This window comes from Labeo rohita, chromosome 3, assembly GCF_022985175.1.
Source record: "Labeo rohita strain BAU-BD-2019 chromosome 3, IGBB_LRoh.1.0, whole genome shotgun sequence".
Taxonomy (NCBI): domain Eukaryota; kingdom Metazoa; phylum Chordata; class Actinopteri; order Cypriniformes; family Cyprinidae; genus Labeo; species Labeo rohita.
Window position 1 is genome coordinate 19,236,558 of NC_066871.1, and position 11,679 is coordinate 19,248,236.

At 38.3% G+C, this 11,679-nt stretch overlaps 1 protein-coding gene across 1 annotated transcript; it reads left to right on the forward strand.

Annotated features, from left to right (window-relative positions):
- Positions 1–494: 494 nt before the first annotated feature.
- On the forward strand, positions 495–11,317 carry si:ch211-195b15.7 (synembryn-A). The gene is given in 15 exon segments (XM_051106778.1): positions 495–631; positions 730–820; positions 1,155–1,202; positions 1,429–1,446; positions 1,966–2,058; positions 2,247–2,863; positions 2,937–3,072; positions 5,856–6,044; positions 6,140–6,234; positions 6,320–6,470; positions 7,922–8,017; positions 8,418–8,562; positions 10,060–10,122; positions 10,125–10,329; positions 10,472–11,317. Coding segments are annotated over 15 exon segments (2,163 nt in total). The 5' UTR covers positions 495–545; the 3' UTR covers positions 10,602–11,317.
- The last annotated feature ends 362 nt before the right edge of the window (positions 11,318–11,679 follow it).

Sequence of the window (11,679 nt, forward strand, 5' to 3'; positions counted from 1 at the left end):
GTCTCGCTATTCTAATGGACTCTTGCTTTTTATGAGGATCCATCAGTGAGCTGAACAACTAGCCTCAATTAATCACCTTCAATCAGTACAAATAATTACCCCTATCAGCTCACCCCAGTCATCCCAGCTTTTCTCTTCCTGACCCCCACTTTGTTTAATTACCCCTATTAAGGTTTATAAAAAACCTGTGCTGCTTTCATCTCTCTCTCTCCTTTTTCTCTCTCTCTCCAGCCCTCTGTCTTTTTCTCACTGTTGTCTGAATGCCAGCATAGCGTTCAAGCTTTTTCAAGTTCCTATTGTCTGGGCCTATTGGCTTTCTGGCTAATTAGCGCTGCTTTTCTGAGGATAACTTGCAGTAAGTAATATTATTTTTACATTGTTAAGAAACAAAGACAATACAGCAAACCTGTGCCCATAGACAGGACCAAATGCATATGATGGAGTTTTACGGGTGGTGTTGTGAACGAGTGAGAGAGGATGGGTGGGATTAGTTTAGGAAAACTCAAAGCTAAATCTGAGGCCTGTCAGATTACAAAGAGGAACATATGAAGACAGACACGGACACACTAAATAAAAAAGCGTGTCGTTTGCAAGGAAACTCATCAGACATTTTTAAAATCTGTGGTTTAGGGTAAGTGCACGTATATGAATGTCTCTCTAACAATATATAAGGTTATACTCTACTTAAAAAAACATATTTTATATTTTGCCTGATTGTAAATTATTAAGTATGCCTGTGGACGTGGAGAAGATTATTCAGTTTATCAAACAAGGCGACCAGGACAACGTTCAAATACACCTGGATGATTACAACACTGAGGTAAATATAATTTCAAAAATGCTGAATTTTAATTAAATATAATAAGATATATAATATATAATATAATAAGATTAATACCGTGCTTAATATGATCATCACTGTGCTAGACAGAAAAAAAACTGTGTTAGAATCTTCTACTACTTCTACAACATTCAGATATTAGCAGTTTCCATGACAACAGAACTGGGGTAAACCTGAAGGGTGTTTCTCATTACTTATCCAGTCATTTTACAATTTCTGCAGTGGGGTGAAGTTTTAATGTGTCTGGATGTTCAAATTCTGCTGTCTGCCTCTTATATATATTCACCTTTTAATTCTCCCTTTGTTATCACAGAACTCACAATGTTTCTTTTTTGATGTGGAAGAAAGAGAGAGAAGAAAGGTAAATTCTAACATCTATGCTAATGTTTGTGTTTATCTGTCTGCCCTCAATCCGAGGGCACACACGGCTTGGATTAACACGGCTAATAATGTAAATCTCACTCATCCACCTTCGCTTATCTTTATCCCTCACTTTTCATTCATTCAGTGTATGTAATAGTCACACACATGTTTTTAATCATGATTTTTCGTACTTTCTTTCTCCTACATGGGTGAACTGAGAACAGCAAAGAGAGCTGGAAGAGGTAAATCCTTCACATGACCTAGAGAAAAAAAGTAGGCATTTGCTGTAGATAAACAAAGACGTCTGTGAGGAAGAAAAACGAGAGAAGTTGGTAATCTGAAACTAATATACTCGCCGTCTATCTCACCCTGGGGCACCTGTACATACCGACACCCAGTGTCTGTGTCGGATGAACTCTTTTGAGCTTATTATTTTGTTGTTACTAAGCACCAATTATTGTGCCATGTGTCAAAAAGATAATTTATTGCTTCCCAATAACGCTGTTATGGCCGTTCATGATGGCTGTGCTCACAAAATAAAGCTTTTATAAATTAAAGCTTTTAAGTTAGTCTGTAATGGACTTGAATGTTCTGTTGTTTGTATGTGAAGAAGCAGACCACTGTTTAAATCTGAATCTTGAGTTTGAAGGGCAGACACTGACACTGTTTTTTTCCATGTCACCTTTCATTATTGCAAAAGCTTATTTTTTTCTGTTTAGCTCACTTTCTGTTGTCTCATGTGAATGTTTGTTTCCTCTCAGTTCCGCCGGAATAAAGTGAGAGAGTGTGTTCCAGACTCTGACTCAGATTTTGACTCTGATGAGAATGAGGATCCAGACCTTGTTCTGCGGAGGGTGAGTCAAACTTCTTTCCCAAACTTTTTTTCACATCCATATAGTTATTTTTCAGAATACTTATCTATCTATCTATCTATCTATCTATCTATCTATCTATCTATCTATCTATCTATCTATCTATCTATCTATCCAATACAATGCAAAATAATTCTAACCAAACTGTTTTTCCTCTCTGTCTCCTCCAGAGGCTTGCTGCAGCTCTGATCTGGTTTATCCGCATGCGTCTACAGCCAGGCGTTTTAAGAGTGTGTCTGCGAACTCTGCGAATTATCTCACGAGATCGAAAGGCCTTGGCACCCCTGATCACGGACTATGCCATTCTAACTCTTGCTCGACTTGGGGGCATCTCCGCCCTCCCGACCTGGCCTGAAGAAGAGGAGGCAGAGTGGGGCTCCTCCCACAGTGACATCGCCTCTGAAAATGAGACAGAGACACATCCAGATAATAATGGCAGCAATACACACCATTCAACATGTTACAGGGAAGGAGATGATTCTCCCTCCTGTGTCTGCGTCTCTGCAGCCTGTGCTGAGTCTTTGGACAGTGAAGGAGGTGTGCAGAATATAACATCTAACTGTAATATTGGGAGAGAAACACAAAACGACCACTATGATGAAAACGTAAGGAAAGATGGTGTCTGTGGACTGTTGACAAGAGGAAAGAGGGATGTTAGAGGAGAAAAGGATGAGGAGGGAGAGGAGGGGTATGATGATGGAGAGGTCTGGAGGAAAGAGGCGATGAAGGCCTTGTGCAATGTTATCTACAACAGCCCCAAAGCACAGGAGAGAGCCAGCATCCTGAGGTGTGCCTCAAATTGTTTCATGTGAAGCATTTGCCAAATGCAGTGTCAATAAATATTTTGTTTTCTTCACCAGGTTGCTACACGGCCTGTCAGAAAGACTTAAAGACGGTATACATACCTCATCACCTCCGGGCGGTCAGTTTTATGAACTGCGGCTTCTCTTTCTGTTGACTGCTTTACGGCCTGAGCTTAGGATAGAGCTTCGCCAGGTAACACTCAATGATACAAATATGTAATACGGTCTTATTATAATATTGTTGTTATTAGTGATACATACACTGTAACAACTTCTTCAAAGTTGTAAATAAAACAAAGATAATTGGAGTACAATTTTTTCAGGCCAGTGACCACTTAGTGGACAGAAAGTTGGAGCAGGGGCTCCCCATTAAATTAAAAAAAAAAATTAACTAAGTCCACTTCCAGAACAAAAATTTACAGATTTAATTTACTCACCCCCTTGTCATCCCAGTTCATGTCTTTCTTTCTTCAGTCAATAAGAAATTATGTTTCTTGAGGAAAACATTCCCAAATTTTTCTCCATATAGTGGACTTCAGTGGTGCTCCCAAGTTCGAACTTCCAAAATGTAGTTTAAATGCAGCTTCAAATGACTCTAAACGATCACAGCCAAGGAAGAAGGGTCTTATGTAGCGAAATGACTGGTCATTTTTTAAACAAATTGATAGTTTCTTTACTTTTTAACCTCAAATGCTTGTCTTGTCTTGTCTCTGCGATGCACATGCATAGTCTCTGTAATCAGGATATGTCGAAAAACCTCTGTTTTGTTTTCTTCTTAAACGTCAGAATTGTCCTACATGCTGTTTTACCTTTTTTTGTAAAGGGTGTTTGATCTTCTCTGCATGTTTACTTTGTAAACACTGGGTTGGTACTTCTGTAGCGATGTAGGACGATTTTGAAGCTGGGAAAGAAAACGAAATGGGAGTTTTTCGACATACCCTAACTGTATTGACCGTATTGAACCGGAAAAAAACAGTTTGCACAGACTTAGACAAGACGAGTGTTTGAGGTTAAAAAGTATATAAATTGTCAATTTGTTCAGATAATAACTGATCGTTTTGCTAGATAAGACCCTTCTTCCTTGGCTGGGATTGTTTAGAGCAGTGGTTTTCAAACTGGTCCTGGAAGCACCCCTGCCCTGCACATTTTATATGTCTCCCTCATCTAACACACCTGATTCAACTCATCAGCTCATTAGTAGAAACTGCACAACATGAATTGAATGTGTCTGATAAGGGAGACATACAAAATGTGCAGGGCAGGGGTGCTTCCAGGACCAGATCGAAAACCACTGCAGTGTACACTGCATTTTGAAGGTCAAACTTGGGGGCACCATTGAAGTCCACTATATGGAGAAAAATTCAGGAATGTTTTACTCAAGAAACATAATTTTCAGTCTTATCGACTGAAGAAAGAGACATGAACATCGTGGATGACAAGGGGGTGAGTAAATTATCTTGTTCTGGAAGTGGACTTCTCCTTTTTAAACCAGGGCTATAAAACATATGAATAGTACCATAGCATTAAAGGGGACATTGGATGTCCACTTTCCACAAGTTGGTATGATTCTTTAGGGTCTTCATGAAATGTCTGCAACCTACTTTGGTTAAAATTCGTCAAAACACCCTTTTTATCATGTCAAAAACAGCTCTGTTCACAGTGATCTGTTTCAGTGCATGTCTCTTTAAATGATAATGAGCTACTGCTCACCCAGCCCCTCTCTTCTGTTTTTTGTGTTTTTGGGAGAAAATGAAAACTCTTATGCTCACTTTTACATCCAACTACAAAACACCTGCATTGCTTACAAGACGTTGTTGCTACAGATGCCTGAGCGCGGAGAAAATGGCAGGTTGAGGGAGCCAATATGCTAAGGCTGCATGTCAGCAAAGCGTTTTTTTGCGTATTTTTTAAATTGTCCTTAATGGGAGCGCAGCGGTTTTTTTAAATGCCAGGAATGTGCCGAGCACTGAGCTCTTTTCCGCGCTGAGCATTAGGGCATTTTTTTTCTCGGCGCCAAGAGTTGAAAAATGTTAAACTCTGAGCAAACCACTGGGCTCATCACTGTCAATTTCTAGTCATTTAACCAATCAGATTGGAGGAGGGGCGAGACTAAAACAGATCGCCCTGCTTGTCCTACAACTAAACAGTATTGGAGAAGTTAATATTGCTTGTCTCCGAGTATTTATGTCTTTACCAGATGGAAATGCCAGACTATCATATGAAAATTATTTATGAAAAATAATACTTGGAGAAACATTTCCTTTGCGACGCGTCTGCCATATTGCTAAAGTGTATTTCATATCATAGCAACACAGCGTCTCACCGGAAAAAAACACTGCGCTCTCAAGCGCTCACAACTGGGCGTTTTCAGCTGGCTAAAAAAGCTTTGGTGGACACACAGGCTAATACGGGACAGTCCGTCAGGTGGTTGTGGGCGGGGCCTGAGCAGTATGATGTCATACTGCTCAGAAAATCAAAACTGCTTGATAATTGAGACTGTTTAGAATTTCTGTGGATATAAAAAAAAGGGAGTGAATGGATTTTTAGCATTGTAGGGTGGTTGTGTCCGCCTGACACATTTTTATGCAAACACTGTGTAAAAGTGAATTTTGCATCTGATGTCTCCTTTAATGTATTTGCATATTATATGAGTACAAAGTCATTAAATGATTATTATGAATGCATAGAATTAATTATAATTAAAGTAATTTTACAGTTTTATTCAACAGTGAAATAATAAAATATTTAGCTAAACTTTTGCTTTTTTACTTTAAGTCTGTTTGAAATTGACTTATATTTTGTTTAATGCATATTTTATCAAACAATTCATTTGAATGAAAACAACATTTAGAGGAGCCCTGCAGTATCACTGCAGTAGTCAAGACCACAAAAAAGAAAGTATTACGAGAACATAAAACTGCCTGTTTCATATCTGTGGGCATTTCAGAGACTCATTCTGTGTCCTCTTCCTGTCAGGAGCGTGGCGTGTCCATGCTGACTGCTGCTCTGGAACAGTGTTTAGAAGTGCGCTGGGGTGAAATGCATGAGGTGCTGACTGACCTCACTGCACCCCCTATGTGTAAGGAGGTGACTCAGCGTGCCCTTGAGATTCTCAAGACCCTGTTCAACATTACCTACAGTGTGCAGAGACAGGAAGTAGATGAGGTAAATGCTGCTCTTTTTGCTATTGGCTATTTCCACCATGGAAACAGAACATTTATTTTACTGTCAACATTTTGGTTCTTTTTCTTCTGCTACAGGAGGCTGCAGCTTTGTATCGTCACCTAGCTGCAGTCCTGCGTCACTGTCTGCTCGTGCCCTGTGAGGGAGAGGATAGAAAAGAGGAGCTGCAAGGGTGAGTGTAGGAATCAAACCACTGTGAGTCTTGAGAGGTCTCATCCTATTGATCTCTGTAACTCTTCTGTGCTGAATATCCACAGACACACAGTAAACGTGCTCTCAGCGCTTCCTCTGCAGTGCCTGGATGTTCTGCTATCTGTTCGCCTGTCTGAAGGTTCGAAGGAGTCTGGTGGAGTCAACATGGACTGCGTTCACACTCTGCTGCTCTTCATGGAGAAGAGACTTGACAGAGTGAGAAAGAGTGCTCTGAACTGTCTAGCGTTCCTGTAGATCAAGAACATGCCATTTGTGAGGCCAAATTTAAGGGGGTGATTTCCAGGGACCTCATAGACTGGGGTTCAGTTTCCATAACATCCCAAAAATAAAAATTCTGTCATCATTTACTGTTCTTCATGCCATTCCAAAACCTTTAACTTTGGAACATATAAGAAGATATTTTGAGAAATGTTTTTGTCCATACAGTGGATGTGAACTCTTTGGTTACCAGCATTATTCAAAATATCCTCTTTTGTGTTCCACAGAAGAAAGAATGTTCACAGGTTTGGAATGACACTGAAAACAGAATTGTAATTTTTAAATGAACTATGCCTTTTACAGTCCAAAGGTTTATCTTCCTATTAGATGAGATATACAGTTGATGTCAAAAGTTTTCATACACTTTGCAGAATCTGCAAAATGTTAATTATTTTACCAAAACAAGAGGGATCATACAAAATGCATGTTATTTTTTTATTTAGTACTGACCAAAATTAGATATTTCACATAAAAAATGTTTACATGTAGTCCACAAGAGAAAATAATAGTTTTTTTTTTTTTTTTTTTTTTTTTTTTAAGTTTACATACGATTGATTCTTAATACTGTCTTGTTATCTGAATGATCCACAGCTCTATATTTTTTTTTGTTTAGTGATAGTCGTTCATGAGTGCCTTGTTTTGTGCCTTGTGTGCCCTGAACAGTTAAACTGCCCGCTTCAGAAAAATCCTTTAGGTCCCCCAAATTCTTTGGTTTTTCAGCATTTTTGTGTATTTGAACCCTTTCCAACAATGACCATATAATTTTGAGATCCATCTTTTCACACTAAGAACAACTGAGGGACTCATATGTAACTATTACAGAAGGTTCAAACAGTCACTGATGCTCCAGAAGGAAACACAACTTTTGAACAGAATGAAGATGTGTACATTTTTCTTATTTTGCCTAAATATCTTTTTTTTTCATTTAGTACTGCCCTTCAGAAGCTACAGAAGATATTTGCATTTTTTTTTACAGAAGACAAAATAAATGAAAATTACCCTGATCTTCAAATTCAAAACGTTTGCACCACCCAGATCTTAATGCATTGTGTTTTCTTTTGGAGCATCAGTGTTTGAACCTTCTGTAATAGTTGCATATGAGTCCCTCAGTTGTCCTCAGTGTGAAAAGACGGATCTCAAAATCATACAGTCATTGTTGGAAAGGGTTCAAATACACACAAATGCTGAAAAACCAAAGGATTTGTGGGACCTGAAGGATTTTTCTGAAGAACAGCAGGCAGTTTAACTGTTTAGGACATTTTGCAGATTCTGCAAGGTGTATGAAAACTTTTGACCTCAACTGCATACATAAAGATTTGTGTAGATATAGGCCAACATATTTTGCATTTGTACAATTTATTTCATTATATATAATGTGAATTATACAGGGCCATAAGCTGAAGGAAAAGTTGGCTCCAGTGTTGAACCTGTTGACTGAGAGCAGCAAAGCACACAGGGAAACTAGGCACTACCTCAGACAGCAGGTACGATACTTCAAAATACTTTTAAAAACATTTTCACCATTTCAGTGTGTTTCAAGGCTGTTCAAACCAAAAACGACAACTATAAAGATAACTATACTAATAATTATATTAGTGTTCACACCAACTTATTATAATTATGTGGTTTAGCTGGTAAATTTATTTTGAAAGTGATTTCAACTATATTATTCCGCTGTGGTGTTACTGTTATAGCTGTGGTATGGACTTCCCTACTATTAAAAATGTATAGTTATTGTTATCGTTATAGTTGTTTTTGGTCTGAGCCTATTAAGTATTACATTGAAGCACTCTATAAATATGAAACCTTAAGTTTGACACAACATATACTTGATATTCTCATGGCCGTGTACCAGGAGCCTGATCCTGTGCTATTTTTGAGCAGATCCTACCTCCACTGAGAGACGTTGAGATGAGGCCTGAGCAGGGGGACACATTGAGGAGCAAACTAGTGCGACTAATGACCCATGTTGACACTGATATCAAGCACTGTGCGGCTGAGCTTCTCTTTGTGCTCTGTAAAGAAAATGGTACATAGATGCATCTACTGAACCATGTAAAGTGCACTGACATTTACACTTTACATATACCATGGTACTGAATGATTATCATATTCATGTGTCATGGTATGAGCATGTTATAATTGAACACGTAAGTTCTGCAAGGATGAAATATTTTTGTAGGCCAACCCAGAAGTTAACATCACCCTGCTTCACTTGAAAAAACCAAACATGATTTTTCAAGTGTCTTTTGGATTACTGCAGGAAAATAAGCTCTGTGACCACCTAAAGTGTGTGATTTTTACATGTTTTGATCATCATTATGATAATCTTCACAACATGAACACAACTGAAACTTAAATACAATTGCAGTTAGTAAAAGTTAAATGTAGGCTATAAACAAATGACTACAGGTTTGCATGATTTTGAAGGTGACATGATGAAAATCTGAATTTTTCCATGTTTACGGGTTAATCTTCCAACCCAGAAAACGTGAAAAAGAACTACCCAGAAATTTTTTTGGTTAGCATTTCTCTGCAAGCTTTTGAAAAAGCGACCCGCTTAGATTTCATTCCCCCCCGTGAGGTAGAGAGAGGATCTTATTATAATATTGCTGCCCCTTAATCTCCTAACCTTCACAGACATAACTTACTGTTTTTGTAGCTCCTGTGTTTTTACCATAAACTGTGCGTTTGACAGTTTAAGCGTAGTAAGACATGAAAGAGAACTCAGTTTAGTACTCACATGCCATGTGACAGCCGCTTTCTGTGTGCCTGCTTCGATTGTGTACGCTCAGAAAACCGTATTTCATACATTTAAACTAATATGGTTTAAAATGCATGATTTCAGTGTGACAGACATGATAATCAAAACCAAACCGTTTTGGCAGAGAATCTGAGGTATAAGCTGTAAAGGCACATACCTATTCTGGAAATGGGGCGGGGAGCAGCCGCTCATTTGAATTTAAAGAGACATGCACAAAAACAGTGTGTTTCTGCTTTCACTCAAAATAGGCATTTTCAAAAAGAAATAAATGATCTTGACAGACACATTCTGGAGACATCTGAGACTTATATTACATATTGTAAAAAGGAGCATAAGTCTCCTTTAATGTCACCACGACATAGCTTCTGGCAGCTCTTTTAATCTTTGTTTTAAAACATTTTAACCTTAAAGTTTGAGTTGAAATAGTTTGCAAGATTATGATTCTTGCGATCTTGTTTGGTATGATGATGTTTAATGGCCCAGACAACCCCTGTAGTCCACTTGTTAGCAATTGCTTTTTAAAAATCACAAGGGAGTATTACTGATGTATTGTATAACACTAAGAGGTTTTAAGCAAGAAACCTATTTTAGGCATTTAAACCCATTCAAAAACCCATTGCCTTTAGGACAATGGAACCAGAAGTGCTAAAATGCTAATTCATTTCCAGATTTTGGCCTACAAAAATGTCATCCCTGCAGCACTTTCTGTGACATTTAAAAAAGCGTTGTTGGTATGGTATTCATGAAGTCTTTCTCTCCCAGTGAGCAGGTTTGTGAAGTACACCGGTTACGGTAATGCAGCAGGGCTGCTGGCGGCACGGGGTCTTTTAACGGCCGCGGCCCCTCTCCTCAACCGCAGTACTCAAGTGACTCTGACTCAGACACGGAGGAGTACAGACAGGCCAAGGACAGGATTAACCCTGTGACAGGACGAGTGGAGGAGGAACAGCCTGATCCAATGGAAGGAATGACTGAAGAAGAAAAAGAGGCAGAGGCGCTCAGGCTCATAAATATGTTCAACAGGCTCTCACGGTATGTGTGTGTGTGTTCAGATTCCACCGTAGATTTACTTTTCAGAAAGTATGTGAACAGGTGATCCCATTATGATATATAGCAGCCTTATTTTATTCATTTTTTCTCTCATTATTATTATCCTTCCACCACACCCGCGAAGGGGCAAAATCATTCAGCCAATGGGAGTGACAACGGATGGAAAACTAGCGCCGCTTTGTGGCCAGACGAGGCACAGCGCTGTGCAGGAGGAAGACGAAGAAGAGGAAGATGATAGTGAAACAGAGCAGTAACGATGACAAGATGATGATTAATGAAAAACAGCTGCATTTCATACTACTGACTGTTATAGCGCTGAAACAATATTAATAATAGAGCAACTAAAAATCCTATAAGGAAAATAAGTTAATGTTCATTTAATGAGTTGTAAATATGAAACGTGAAAGAAAATTATATTGAGACAGAAAACAGAATAAACAAAACTCTATGATGTGCAGAAAAGAATAAGGAAGGCAAGTAATACTGATACTAATTTATAACATACACAAAATAGCGTAGAATGCAATAATTGTTGAGAGTCACGAAATAAGCTAGAAAACGTAAAATAGTAAGCTACTAAGAAGCAAGGGAGAAAGAAAGAGACAAAGAGAGACAGCCATCACACCAAAGACAGACAAACACTCCTGGAAAATGCTGCTGGTGTTGCCATGGTTATGTTACCATGGTAACAACAGGAAATGCAGTTCTACGGATTCTCTTTTTTCGCGCTCTAGCAGGAGTGGAATGTTTACCTTGAAGAGAACGGCTGAGGATGAATCGAACGCTCTGCACCGAGAACGTCGAATAAAAAGAACGCCGTTATTTAAAATCCTGAAGGAAATGTTTTCATTTACAGAACGATTAGTAAACTTTGAACCTAATTAGAATATTTAGAGCAGATAGTGCTTGATTTGCAATGTATTTCCCTCCACGATATCATTGATACCCGTATGTAAGCATGTCTGAACAAATTAATTGAAATAAAATAAAAAAAATCCAAGGCAGTCTCGTGTGAAAATGCATCATTTTCATAAACTCATTTTTCTTTTCTTTTATTTGCGTTTGTCAAATACAGGAGGATTCATGTACAGATGAGGGACAGGTAGAGAGAGAGACCGAAGCAACTGTACAGTATTTACAGAAGAGAGAAATAAGCAAACCTCCAAAATAATAATAATAATAATAATAATAATAATAATAATAATAACAATAATTATCATAGTAAACAACCAACAGATAAAAAAACAAACGGTAAACACAGACATTTTGCACACTTTAAAACTATTACATCCCTCTGCACCGTCATGTTTTCTTTGAGAAAACGAACAAATA